The sequence below is a fragment of the Pristiophorus japonicus genome, chromosome 16 (assembly GCF_044704955.1).
Source record: "Pristiophorus japonicus isolate sPriJap1 chromosome 16, sPriJap1.hap1, whole genome shotgun sequence".
Lineage (NCBI taxonomy): Eukaryota > Metazoa > Chordata > Chondrichthyes > Pristiophoridae > Pristiophorus > Pristiophorus japonicus.
In genome coordinates, this window is record NC_091992.1 from 13,567,196 (window position 1) to 13,582,133 (window position 14,938).

The window sequence follows — 14,938 nt, forward strand, 5'->3', positions numbered from 1 at the left end:
GCCGTGTCACCACGGATTTCCCCTTCACTTAAAGGGGAGAGCCTCCGCGATTTAAAAACTTCGGCCCACTGGGCCACCAGGGAGAGTTTCATCTAGGCGAGCGGCCCAGCACCCAAGAGGCTGAATCTGGGGGCACAATTGTCAGGCCAACATGGCAATCGTCCGACAAAAAAAATAAATACGGCGGCAGTGCGCCCTCCCCTTGAAGGGAAGCCGCAACCGCTGCTGCAGAAGGCCACAGCCTCACTGGACCACCGGGGAAAAGGTTGTTTTGGCACTGCCAGGCAAGCCGAAGATTTTCGGATGGGAATGTCGCTGTCGGGGGGGGTTAGATCGGCGGTGCGCAAGGTGATGACGCGCTTAAGACGGATCGGCAGCAGCGGAGCGGTGGGGGGTATCAGGGCACCGCCGGGAAAACTCAATAAGGCAATTGGGCTAGCAGCGGCCATTACACCAAAAGTCAGAAGCCATTGCACTCCACAGCGTGGCCGCCGATTTGCAGTGGTAAAGAGGCCTTAAGGAAAGGGCCAATTTTGGCCCCTTAGAGTTTCTGGCTTTGCAGTCACAGATGCACCTTAGCAAAACAACTTGCATCTATATAGCGCCACTAACATAGTAAAATGTCCAAAGGTGCATCAGAGGAGCGTTATCAAACAAAATTTGACACCGAGTTACATGAGGAGATATTAGGGCAGGTGACAGGTAGATTTTAATATAAGAACATAAAAACATAAGAAATAGGAACAGGAGTAGGCCAAATGGCCCCTCAAGCCCGCTCTGCCATTCAATAAGATCATGGCTGATCTGATCATGGACTCAGCTCCACTTCCCCGCCCGCTCCCCATAACCCCTTATCCTCTTATCGTTTAAGAAACTGTCTATTTTTGTCTTAAATTTATTCAATGTCCCAGCTTCCAAAGTTCTCTGAGGCAGAAAATTCCACAGATTTACAACCCTCCGAGAGATGAAATTTTACCTCATCTCTGTTTTAAATGGGTGGTCTCTTATTCTAAGATCATGCCCTCTAGATCTAGTCTCTCCCATCAGTGGAAACATCCTCTCTGCATCCACCTTGTCAAGCCCCCTCATAATCTTATACATTTCGATAAGATCACCTCTCATTCTTCTGAATTCCAATGAGTAGAGGCCCAACCTACTCAACCTTTCCTTATAAGTTAACCCCCTCATCCCCAGAATCAACCTAGTGAACCTTCTCTGAACTGCCTCCAAAGCAAGTATATCCTTTGGTAAATATGGAAATCAAAACTGCACACAGTATTCCAGGTGTGGCCTCAGCAATACCTTATATAGCTGTAGCAAGACTTCCCTACTTTTATACTCTATCCCCTTTGCAATAAAGGCCAAGACACCACTGGCCTTCCTGATCACTTGCTGTACCTGCATACTATCCTTTTGTGTTTCATGCACAAGTACCCCAAGGTCCCGCTGTACTGCGGCACTTTGCAATCTTTCTCCATTTAAATAATGACTTGCTCTTTGATTTTTTCTGCCAAAGTGCATGACTTCACACTTTGAAATATTATACTCCATCTGCCAATTTTTTGCCCACTCACTCAGCCTGACTATGTCCTTTTGCAGATGTTTTGTGTCCTCCTCACACATTGCTTTTCCTCCCATCTTTGTATTGTCAGCAAACTTGGCAACGTTACACTCAGTCCCTTCTTCCAAGTCGTTAATATAGATTGTAAATAGTTGGGAGTCCCAGCAAGGAGCATCATAAAGGATGGGAGACAAGTAGAGAAGTGGAGAGGTTTAGGGAGGGAATTCCAGAGTTTAGGGCCCAGGCAGCTGAAGGCACGGCCGCCAATGGTAGAGCGAAGAAGTAGCAGATTAATACAGTGTGCATTACATGGTATAATACTTTATAATACAATATATCTAACTTACCATGAACAGTGCCTGAGCGGTGGGGTGTTTATAGTTTAGTATATTTGATAAACAGTATAAGTGATTAAGGAATAATTTCATTTTTGGGAGAGGGGAGTCCAACTTTTTTATCCACATTCAGGGGTGTCAGGGGTGTCAGGGTTGAGGAAACCTTTTTTCTATTTTTGTACATTGTCAGCCTAAAGCAGTCCCAGATTTATTACAGTAATTCAATTTTAATTTTGTCTAACAAGCTGCCCGCTCTATATTTTTAAAAAAAAGTGGGATTTCTTGAAAGAGATTGCATTAAAGTCAAGGCTTTCTTCAGTAATTGAACGATTCCCGTAACTGGTGATTACACAATGTAGTGGCTGGTGTATCTCATAACCAGAAACACTGACAGCTGCACATATGGATTGTACGAACTGAATGAATAGCACCACCTTTATCATGGCAAGAACGAGCAAACTTGTTCTGAATTGGATAATGAATTCCACAGTATATTGTACCAAACAAAATCCTTCTGAAAATAACATGGGCAGGAATAAATGTATGTGATTAAAGAATATTTATCTAATAATAGATGAAGTCTAATAACATTGTACATGGGGAGCTATCCCATGTGTAAGCTTCAGGGTGAAGTGATGTTAGAGGCCGGGAGATGGGCCGGCACAGACTCGATGGGCCGAATGGCCTCCTTCTGCGCCATAATGACTCTATGGCGTCGAAATTGATCAAAGGCAAGTTCCGCCCACTTACAGTCGAAAAGATCTCTAAGATCCTGATGGTACTTTGGGCGGAAGTTTGGTCAAAAAAGAAAAAAGCACCCGGCAGCAAAGGTGGGCATTACGTGCCGATTCTGGGTGGTAGAGGGCAGCAGGTGGGATTCCGGGGGACAAATGCAATCCTGGAGAAAGGTACGCCAAGGCTGGAGTCGGACCCAGGGAGGGGGGAACGCACAAAAAAAATGTTCAAAGAATAAAAAAAAATCATAAAACCTTCAGAGGACCCTTTAACACAAAATCGCTGTAAAAGAAGTAAAGAAAAAAAATCTCACTTACCTTTTCTTGCAGGTCTTCATACCTACCGTCCCGGTAAGACCTGCTTCCATGCGGCGGTCTTTTCTCCTGCAGGGGCGGAGGACCGCTCGGATGAATCTTGGACGGGAGGACTTTTTTCAGCGTTACCCGCCGGCTCCCCAGCGGTCCTTCCAAACCGCCGGCATGAGGGCCTCACCAATTTCCTACAGAGGGGAGTGATACGTCCTTACTATACCATATAAATGCTCACGAGGCCCATGTTTGCGAGAAGGTCAGTCTGTGACCTGTCCTTTATTCCATAGCACTCAAGTGATGAAGGTGGGTGGAGCTTCCCCTTTTATACCTGAAGGTCCAGGTTAGGAGTGTCTCCCAAGTTCACCACCTAGTGGTCATTGTTCTCACAGTGTACAACTTGTCAGTTTATACATGGGTTACAATGCTGGTTGAATACATGACATCATCTCCCCCCCCAAAGTCTTATTGGGATCACAGGTTGGGTCTCTCTAGTGGTTTACGCTCTCTTGTAGAGCGCCTGAGTTGGGGCTCTGGTTGTTGGGCGCTGGCCTGAGTGTCTGCAGTTTGCGGTGCCTCAGGCCTGTCCGGACTGCCCACAATGACTGGGCTCTCCTCCCTTTGGTTCTGGTGTTCGTTCACCTGTGGTGGAGTGAACTCTATATCGTGTTCTTCCTCTGCTTCTTCTATGGGGTTGCTGAACCTCCTTTTTGTTTGATCCACGTGTTTCCAGCAGATTTGTCCATTGGTAAGTTTAACTACCAGAATCCTATTCTCCTCTTTTGCAATCACGGTGCCTGCGAGCCATTTGGGCCCTGCAGCGTAGTTGAGGACAAAAACAGGGTCATTGACATCAATACATCGCGCCCTCGCATTCCCGTCATGGTAGTGATATTGTGACTGGCGCCTGCTCTCGACAATTTCTTTCATGGTGGGGTGTATAAGGGATAATCTGGTTTTAAGCATCCTTTTCATTAGCAGCTCTGCGGGTGGAACCCCTGTGAGCGAGTTTGGTCGGGATCTGTAGGCCAACAGGAGGCATGATAAGCGGCTTTGTAGGGAACCCCCTTGGATTCTGAGCATCCCCTGTTTGATTATCTGCACTGCTCGTTCTGCCGTTTGAGGCCGGCTTGAACGGTGCCTTTCTGACATGGTTAATTCCATTGCCTGTCATGAAGTCCTGGAATTCAGTGCTTGTGAAGCACGGGCCATTGTCGCTGACCAAGATATCTGGTAGACCGTGAGCGGCGAACATTGCCCATAGACTTTCTACCGTGGCAGAGGATGTGCTTGAATTTAAAATGTCACACTCGATCCATTTGGAGTAGGCGTCTACTACGACCAAAAACATTTTTCCCATGAAAGGACCTGCGTAGTCCACATGGATGCGTGACCAAGGCTTGGCGGGCCAGGACCAGGGGCTAAGGGGGGCTTCCCTGGGCGCATTGCCCAGCTGGGCACACGTGTTGCACCTGCGAACACAAAGTTCCAGATCTGCGTCTATCCCTGGCCACCAAAAGTGTGACCTGGCAATTGCCTTCATCATGACAATGCCCGGGTGCTCATTGTGGAGTTCTCTGATGAACACCTCTCTGCCCATCTGCGGCATGACTATGCGGTTTCCCCACAGTGGGCAATCGGCCTGAATCGAGAGTTCATCCCTGCACCTGTGAAATGGTTTAAATTCCTCAGGGCATGCCCTGTACGTGGCTTCCCAGTCCCCATTCAGGACACACTTCTTGACTAAAGACAATAGCGGGTCTCTATTTGTCCAGACTTTGATCTGACGGGCTGTCACGGGTGAGCCTTCGCTTTCGAAAGCTTCAACAGCCATGACCATCTCAGCATCATGCTCAGTTGCCCCCTCAGTGGTGGCTAGTGGGAGCCTGCTGAGTGCATCAGCGCAGTTTTCGGTGCCCGGTCTGTGCCGAATTGTACAGTCATAGGTGGCTAACGTGAGTGCCCACCTCTGTGTTGCGGGCTGATGCATTTGCATTTATGGCCTTGTTGTCGGCCAAAAGGGACGTTAGGGGTTTGTGATCTGTCTCCAGCTCAAATTTCCTGCCAAACAGGTACTGGTGCATTTTCTTTACTGCATATACACATGCAAGCGCCTCCTTTTCTACCATCCCGTAGCCCCTTTCTGCCTGGGACAGACTTCTGGAGGCATAAGCTACTGGCTGTAACTGACCCTTGGCATTGACATGCTGCAACACACACCCGACACCATAGGACGATGCATCGCACGTTAACACAAGTTTCTTACATGGGTCATATAGCGTTAGCAGATTGTTGGAACATAACAAACTGCGTGCTCTATTAAAAGCCCTTTCCTGGCTGACTCCCCAGACCCATTCGCGACCTTTGCGTATATAGTTCAGGAGCCCCAGGAACGAACGCAGCTCCGTCGTTTTACAGGGTCTGGGTGCTCTCTGGATCGCTTCCGTCTTGGACGCAGTAGGGCTGATCCCGTCTGCTGCTACCCTCATCCCCAGGAATTCTACCTCTGGAGCTAGGAAGACGCACTTCGCCTTTTTCAGTCGCAGCCCTACCTGGTCCAGTCTGCGTAGCACCTCCTCCAGGTTGTGGAGGTGTTCTTCAGTATCGCAACCCGTGATGAGTATGTCGTCTTGAAAAACCACCATTCCTGGAATCGACTTGAGGAGGCTTTCCATATTTCGTTGGAAGATCGCGGCGGCCAAGCGAATCCCAAACGGACATCTATTGTACTCAAACAACCCCTTGTGTGTCGTGATGGTGGTCAGCTTCTTCGACTCACTCGCCAGCTCCTGGGTCATGTAAGCTGAGGTCAGGTCCAATTTTGAAAAAAGTTTGCAACGGATAGCGTCGCAAAGAGATCCTCCACTCTCGGTAGCGGGTACTGGTCTTGGAGTGACACCCGATTGATGGTGGCCTTGTAATCACCACATATCCTGACTGACCCATCTACCTTGAGCACCGGCACAATCAGGCTCACCCAGTCACTGAATTCGACTGGCGAGATGATGCCTTCCCTCAGCAGGCGGTCCAATTCGCCTTCTATCTTTTCCCGCATCGTGTACAGCACCGCTCTGGCCTTATGGTGTATTGGCCTGGCGTCCGGGTTTATGTGAATCACTACCTTGGTCCCCATGAAAGTGCCAATGCCGGGTTGAAACAGTGAGTCAAATTTGTCCAGGATCTGTGAGCATGATACTCGCTCCACAGAGGAAATTGCATTGACATCGCCCCATTTCCATTTCATGACAGTGAGCCAACTCCTCCCCAGTAGTGCGGGACCGTCCTCCGGGACAATCCAGAGTGGCAACCTGTTCTCCAAATCTTTGTGGGTCACGACTACCGTGGCGCTGCCTAGCACCGGAATGATCTCCTTTGTGTAAGTCCGTAGCTGTGCGTCAATCGGCGATAATTTTGGCCTACTGGCCTTGGATGCCCACAACGTTTTGAACTGTTTGATACCCATCAGGGACTGGCTGGCCCCCGTGTCTAGCTCCATTGATACAGGGATGCCATTGAGGAGAACTTTCATCATTATCGGTGGCGTCCTGGTGTATGAACTGTATACGTGCTCCATATGAACTCGCTGAACTTCAGCTTCCAGCGATTTCCCCCAGCGTTAATTTCTGCAATTTCTGCAGGTATTTTGCTCATCTCGGCAAACTCCGGCTGAGTGTGTGCCTCCACACCTCCAACATGAGCTGTTGTTGGAAACAAAAGGTCCCTTGCCAGTCGATCGTCTCTGACTGCCTCTGTGACTGCCCTTAAGTACGCCATTAACAGATGTTGATGCCCCATTACTGGCCGCATTGTCCCTTGCAATGGCTGCTAGTGGCCATGCTCGCGTGGGTTAAATCCCAGTTTCTCGTCGCCATTGATACATCCTTACTATACAGTATAAATGCACACGAGGCCCATGCTTGAGAGAAGGTCAGTCTGTGACCTGTCCTTTATTCCATAGCACTCAAGTGGGTGGAGCTTCCCCTTTTATACCTGAAGGTCCAGGTTAGGAGTGTCTCCCAAGTTCACCAACTAGTGGTCATTGTTCTCATAGTGTACAACTTGTCAGTTTATACATGGGTTACAATATTGGTTGAATACATGACAGGGAGAGCGCCGAAAAAACAGGGATACTGCCGAGTTTTGCCAATGGTAGGACCATCAATTTCGGCCCCTAGGACTCTGACTCTATGATTGGACCAGAGCAGACAGATGTAATTCAGTCCCCATCTTAAAGTCATAGATAAACGTCTTTAAAATGGGGACTGAATTACATCTCTCTCGTCTGTCCTTATTTTTATACTGGCTTCCACTGGCAGGAGGGTTTAATTAGTGTAACAAGTTTGCTCAGGCAGTTTCATAATTTCAGGAATTTATAATGCAAAAGGTTAACAGGAAGTACATGCAGGTATAAAATGTTTAATATATTATGGAAAGGTTTTGCAACTGTCTGAATGGTGATGTGTTTGAAGATTGCTGTATTTATAGCACATCACACAGGCACCATTGTCTGGTGATGGTACTTGTAAAGCAGTAGTTGTTAAAATGTTATCAGATTAACGTGCATGTGATGAATGCTGGCAATAATCACAGTGCAAAAGGCATTGCACAATCTTTTGTTCACAAATACAGGTGAGGTTTCATTCCCAGTACAGGTTCTCGCAGTAGTCGGAGAGGGGAGGTTGACACCATAGCCCCGATTCCGTACTCATAGAACCACAGAGGTTTACAGCACATTTGACAAGGTGCCACATAAAAGGTTACAGCACAAGCTAAAGGTTCACGGGGTTGGGGGTAATATAGTAGCATGGATAGAGGATTGGCTAACTAACAGAGAACAGAGAGTCAGGATAAATGGTTCATTCTCTGGTTGGCAACCAGTAACTAGTGGGGTGCCGCAGGGATCAGTGCTGGGACTCCAACTAGTTACAATCTATATTAATGACTTGGAACAAGAGACTAAGTGTAACATAGCCAAGTTTGCTGACGATACAAAGACGGGAGGAAAAACAATATGCAAAAGGACATAGACAGAGTGGGCAAAAATTTGGCAGATGGAGTATAATGTTGGAAAGTGTGAGGTCATGCACTTTGGCAGAAAAAAATCAAAGAGCAAGTTATTATTTAAATGGAGAAAGATTGCAAAGTGCCGCAGTACAGCGGGACCTGGGTGTACTTGTGCATGAAACACAAAAGGATATTATGCAGGTACAGCAAGTAATCAGGAAAGCCAATGGTATCTTGGCCTTTATTGCAAAGGGGATGGAGTATAAAAGCAGGGAAGTCTTGCTACAGCTATATAAGGTATTGGTGAGGCCACACCTGGACTATTGCGTGCAGTTTTGATTTCCATATTTACCAAAGGATATACTTGCTTTGGAGGCAGTTCAGAGAAGGTTCACTAGGTTGATTCCGGGGATGAGGGGTTGATTTATGAGGAAAGGTTGAGTAGGTTGGGCCTATAATCATTGGAATTCAGAAGAATGAGAGATGATATTATCGAAATGTATAAGATTATGAGGGGGCTTGACAAGGGTGGATGCAGAGAGGATGTTTCCACTGATGGGGGAGACTAGAACTTGAGGGCACGATCTTAGAATAAGGGGCCGACCATTTAAAACAGACATGAGGAGAAAGTTCTTCTCTCGGAGGTTTATAAATCTGTGGAATTCTCTGCCTCAGAGAGCTGTGGAAGCTGGGACATTGAATAAATTTAAGACAGAAATAGACAGTTTCTTAAACGATAAGAGGATAAGGGGTTATAGAAACATAGAAAATAGGTGCAGGAGTAGGCCATTCGGCCCTTCGAGCATGCACCACCATTCAATAAGATCATGACTGATCATTCACCTCAGTACCCCTTTCCTGCTTTTTCTCCATACCCCTTGATCCCTTTAGCTGTAAGGGCCATATCTAACAACAAATGGCATGTTGGCCTTCATAGCTAGGGGATTTGAGTATAGGAGCAGGGAGGTATTAATGCCGTTGTACAGGGCCTTAGTGAGACCTAACCTGGAATATTGTGTTCAGTTTTGGTCTCCTAATCTGAGGAAGGACGTTCTTGCTATTGAGGGAGTGCAGTGAAGGTTCACCAGACTGATTCCCGGGATGGCAGGACTGACATATGAGGAGAGACTGGATTGACTGGGACTGTATTAAATGGAGTTTAGAAGGATGAGAGGGGATATCATCAAAACATATAAAATTATGACGGGAATGGAAAGGTTAAAAGCAGGAAGAATGTTCCCGATGTTGGGGAAGTCAACAGGGTTCCGCCAAAGGTGGGGAGGGGGAGAAGCCCTGGGGAAATTCCCCCTCTATGTTCTTAATCATGGGAGAGGGACTTGGGCCCACAGCTTCCTGCCTCAGAAACTAACAACTGAGCCGACCTTTAACTAAAGGTCAAAGGCTCTGCAGAACTCCACACAAATGGATATATGACTGTTGCTTTGATGTAACATGCTTATACCTGCTAATCCACCAATTGGACTCAGTGTAAACAAGGTATTAGTCAGTACTGCACAGAGTCCCAGTTCATTAATCAGCATTGGAGTCTGGGGGTGCAGGTGGTACCATTTACATTGCCACCCTCTCGGGGCACCTCATTAAGGCAAGTTTGCATTGAATTAAGCTGCGATTGCATTGAGACCCAGAGGCCATTGGCAGGCTATCTGAGCAGCAGTGTGCGGAGTGATGGGTCACAGCTTTGATTCCCCTGTGCTGTTGAGATGCATCACTTTGAGGAGCCGTACTTCAGATGCCGATCCTTACTCCACAAAGGTGAAGTGTAATGAGTGTCACATTGAGAATGCCGCCCCACCCCTCCAGAGCAAAACAAGCTGTGATCAAGGAGCAGTCTGGCTGCCTAACGGCTGAGAAGGAATCTTGCCCAACAATGGAAACCCATGGAACCATGAGATACCCAATATGAAATCACGCCTGGTTACTATGCGAGTCCGTAGATACTGTGGCCTCATTATAACAATAGCTATTGTACTACTGCAGTTTTTAAAGCTATAAAACCGGCTACCAGCACCCCAGTTCAGAAGAGGAGGCAATTTTACCATTACAAATCATAGACTCATACAGCAGCGAAGAAGGCCTTTCGGTCCATCATGTTTGTGCTGAATCTTTGAATGAGGGTTATATTCAAGAGGGAGTTAGTTATGGGGAGCGGGCAGGGAAGTGGAGCTGAGTCCATGATCAGATCAGCCATGCTCTTATTGAATGGCGGAGCAGGCTCGAGGGGCCAAATGGCCGACTCCTGCTGCTATTTCTTGTTCTTATAGGAGGCGATTCAGCCCGTCGTGTCTATGCTGGCTCTTCGCTGGAGAAATCCCAAACCAGTCCCACTGCCCCACTCTCTCCCCACATTCCTGTATCTCCCACTGATTCAAATGTTTTTCTATTCTTCCCTTAAAGATTTCCATGTTCTCTGCCCCAATCATTCCCCGTGACAGAGCATTCTGCGATCTAAAAACTCTCTGCGATAAAAATAAATTCTCTTAACCTCTCTCCTCACTCGTAATAACGATTTTAAATTCATTGATTGCCCACCAGACAAAGTAGTCATTCCCGTCCTAATTTTAAAAATCTTTTGGCCATCTCTTCTCCAGTGGGAATAGTGCCAGACCTGTAAAAGTAGGCACATCAGGTGGAATAGCCATAGCCATGTGTACATAGTAAACTGATTCTGTTGTAGAACGGGTTATTGAGGAAAAGGTCAGTCTGAGTACTGTGACAGGCAGGATTCAATAACAACTTGCATTTATATAACGCCTTTAGTGTAGTAAAACATCCCACGGTGTTTCATAGGAGCGTTAACAAACAAATTTTGACACAGAGCCATGTAAGGAGATATTAGGATAGGCTGGCCAAAAAGGTATGTTTTAAGGAGTGTCTTAAAGGAACAGAGAGAGGCTGAGAGGTTCAGGGAGGGAATTCAAGAGGCGCGAGCAGGGCAGAAGGAATCAGTGAGGGGCACAGTGCTACGTGGTTTGATGCGTAGCGCTACTGCATAGACAGGGCCCTCCCCTTTTCATTAAAGGGAAGGGCCAAGCTGCCGACTCTGCGGGTCCCTCCCTGGACCACCAGGGAGCGGGGTGTTGTGGCATCAGCTCGGCACACAAGCGGAGTGCCAGTCTGCAAGTCGCGGCACGGACTCCACGATATAACAGGCCGCCAGCAGTAAGTCGGATGATTTTTTTAAAAATCGCCACCTCCCCTTTAAATTCCCCCCCCCCCCCCCGGCAAGCGGCCTATAGCTCGGTACGCACCCCCTGAAGCTTTCATAGGCATCACCCCGTGCAGCTTCAGGGGGCGCTCCTGAATTCTTGCTCTGGGGCAGAAACAGGTCACTGCACACAGTGATGATGTTGTCATTGCCCGCCGCCGCTAAACTCCTGCGGAATTTCGTGGGAGTCGTTAGTGGTGCCGCGCCCGGGCGAAAAGTTCTTTGTGCCGCATTAGCTCGGGGGCGCTAACGGGAGGCGCAAAATCCCCCAATTTTTCCCCCTTAGTGTAGGAAGGTGGTGTACGGCATGAATAGAGCTTGCCACTGTGGAATGTACCAAGATATCACATAAACAAGGCCAGACAAATTAGTTTGCGTCCGAATTCGCACAGATGCACAAGGGGGCCACGCGAAATTCGTCCTCTGGTATTATCAACACGCAGTTGGCCTGTTGGAGGGTGTGAGCTGCCCACCGAAGAAGAGGATGAAAGTCGGACGGCGGAAACACTGGGCCTACTGTGAGGGGGATGGGAGGGAGGCACTCCAGTACCTCCTTGCTCCTCATTCAGGTAAGTAAAAAATGTTAATATGGCCTTTCTGTTGGCAGTCCCCTGTGGTGCCTTTAAGGACTGCTGGTTTGGCTGCTTTAGGTTGGACAAAACTGACAGCAGCTTGCTCGGTGCATGTTGTGATTGAATATGGGAAAGGGATCTGCAAACGGCGTTTGGCCCTCGACTTGCGAAAGAAATAGACCTAACGCTAGTTCCAGGCGTGTTCTCTGAACGACTCTGGGGCACCCTAAACAATTTGGAAGTGGCGCTCTCAGTCTGCTGGCTCCAAACTCTCTGGAAGTGAAGGCGGCATACAATATATTTTCCCATATATGGATGACTGTACTGAAATGTTATGCAAATGATAGAAATGCTTTATCGGACTTATTTTCCATCATTTGCACCTCGTTGTGCCTTCCATCCAGCTTTGCTATGAACACCGATTGCCCAGGGGCCTATTAAAAAAAAAATGTTTCTTTTTACTTTAAGGAGTTAAGTCCGCACCTCATTGCCGTGCATGTTTCCCACGTACTTCACATTGGGTTTACCAACAAGATTCTCTTTTGGATTGTGCCCAGTAATGACCATCACCCAGAGGTCCCTGCCTGTGGAGCCAAAGAAGAAACATGATTAAGGCATGTTATGTATGCAACACCATGTAACCAGCATTCTACCGCTACCAGAGGGCACATCCCTTGGGAGCACTGTATCTAAGCAGGCCTCTCATGTTGTACCAACACTCTGGAGTTAGAATAAAGAGACTAAGGTCACACTTACTCAAGTCTACAGTACTCTGTTGCTTTGTTTGAGACATAACAAGGCAAAGTTCAGAAATGGAAACACCAGCATAAAGTTTAATTTCATCCAACAAAACCTACAGTGCGAGGCTCCACTGTGCTATCACCCTCTGCTGTAGGACAAGGCCTGGCTCTATGCATGCTCTACTCTGCCCAACGGTGTGCTGGACAGCAGCCTTTGATAGGGGCCACTCTATCTCAAGAGTTTAAAGAGCTATGGAGGAATCGTGTGCTGTTGACCCATGGTCACTTGTACCTATGGGTTGCCAATTCTGGTTGGGTGTATTCCTGGAGGTTTCATCACATGACCTCGCACCTCGATCCATTCCCTCCCACCATTAGTCCCTCCTCCGGGCACACCGCCTTCCTACACCAATTGGAAAGGGAACAAACTATTCAGAGTTTTAAATGCTCAAGACATCAAAAGATTCTGGGGGCAAAATTGCCCCCTTTTATAGCATCGTTAGCAACTCTGGGGGGGGGGTGATAACAGGACGCAAGACAGTTTCCGCCCAGGGGAGGTGGGGGGCGCTACAGCCTCCCAAGAACTTGTCCGGGAGTATGCGGAGGCGCTGTCATGGCAGTGACGCGCCCTGCGGTTAGTTCCCCGGTCCGCTGCACAATCGGCGATGACATCATTACCGTGTGCGACGATCCCTTCCCGCCCCGCGGGGGAAATTGCCACGCGGGTCGCAAAGCTGGCAGACATCCGCTCTCGGGACGGTGCTTAAAGGGGAGGGCGCCAGCGCCCCGGGCCGCCAGCTTTTTTTGTCGGCCGACTCTCAGGTCGGCTGAAAGATGGCGACCCCAACGTGGTCCGGGTCGCCATTGTGCAGCCCAGCATTGCATCTTGGGTGCTTGGACCGCTCGCACGCTGCCCTGTGGAGGCCATCAGAGGCCATGCAGAGTGCGCAGCGGCCTTTCCCTTTAAGCGAAGGAGTGGGGCGTTGAAGCGTGTCAGTGCTATGCAGAGCATCCGTGTAGCGTTTGACTCCCCGCTCCAGTAGCGCCCCGGTTACTGCCCTCAAAGGAAGTAGAGCGCAGGAGATTGCGTTCCGCTTCCTTTCTGGGGCGGTAAGAGCAATTCCTCGGTGGGTGGCAGGTCTTCCATGCTGGGCGCTAAAGGCCCCGTCCCCGGAAGATTATCGCCCCCAATCGGGGCACAGGACAATTTCGCCCCATCTTTTTTTTCCAGATGAAGCCTTGCGGACGGTCATTTTACAAATTTGTGCTTTGTCTGTCAGGAGCACATTTCGGGTATTCAGGGATGCACAATTCCCCAACCACCAAACCTGTCCACATCCACCCCTCCCCATCACCCAACCCCAATTCGCCGTCCCTGCTGGCAAAGCTCTACACCACAAGCGCAACTTCCTAAAATCACTCCATCAAAGTTATCCCACAACAGACATCTCTCCTTATCGCCCCTGTCCCCTGCCCCATGGGAGTCACGAGACGTGATGCAAACGATTCCCGTTGACCTTGAACTGATTTTCCAATGGTGTGGAGGTGGGTGATGCTGGGCTGATGCTGCTGGATGCAGAGCAGGAAGGTCTGTAGCTGATCGTAGCTGTGGTAAGTATATCCTGGCCAGCACGGGTTGGTCTGCAGTACAAAGTTTGCCACTGTAGCATTGTAGGGAACCCTAGGGATACTGATAATTGAAATACTCCTCTGGACTGGCAGGTAACCATCTGCAGTCACCTACAAAGAACAAAACACAGAAATGATGATGAAGAAAATGAGGAGATCATACATTTCTAAGTGTTTATTGGATTGTTGTGGGACATTAAGGAATGTCAATTCCCTCAATGAGATTGATGTCTAAATTAGCTTTGTACAAGTCAAATGGTACAACATCCCAGTAGATTAAAATATCAAAGTTCTCATCCTTGTTTTCAAAATCCTCTGAGTATTGCCGACTCAGAATGCGCGTGCGCCATCTCCCATATTAGACACTTTGGTGGCCGTTTCATGCCTGTAAAATGGGCGCGGCATCATCGGATCTCTGGGCTCCCAGATACATTGGGGGAAAAATCGCGTAGCGCCCCGTTTGGGGCGGTAACTTTTGCAGTAGCGCCGGGTGCAACGTGAGGGGCTCCGATGTGAACTTCCGGTGTAGCAGGAAGGAAGTGCAGCGCTAAATCAGGCGCTACCACTTCCCTTGGAGCGCTAAAGCCGGCAGGAGGGGTGGTAGTGGTGCAGCGCCACCTAATGTCGAGGGCAGTGCTGCCAGGAACGGACATTTCTTCCATCCTTTAAAAGGAAGGACCATCGCTGCAGGCTCTGCGTTGAAAAGAGGTCCCTCTTCGCCAACGGCAGCCGCGATCCGCCACGAGTAGCCCCAAGCGCTCCAGGGCTGATCGATCGCGGACCAAGAAAATCATAAAAAAAGAACGTTAGGCATGACGACAAATTCCC

At 48.5% G+C, this 14,938-nt stretch overlaps 1 protein-coding gene across 1 annotated transcript in view; it reads right to left on the reverse strand.

The window, feature by feature from the left end:
- Positions 1 to 14,938, reverse strand: part of LOC139226916 (carboxypeptidase M-like) — a 33,323-nt gene that overhangs the window by 16,302 nt on the left and 2,083 nt on the right. Inside the window, exons 2-3 of the mRNA XM_070858008.1 lie at positions 13,999 to 14,221; positions 12,225 to 12,325 (exon numbers count right to left, since the gene is read on the reverse strand). Of these exons, the coding sequence (XP_070714109.1) occupies positions 12,225 to 12,325; positions 13,999 to 14,221 (324 nt within the window). The remainder of the gene's footprint in view (positions 1 to 12,224; positions 12,326 to 13,998; positions 14,222 to 14,938) is intronic.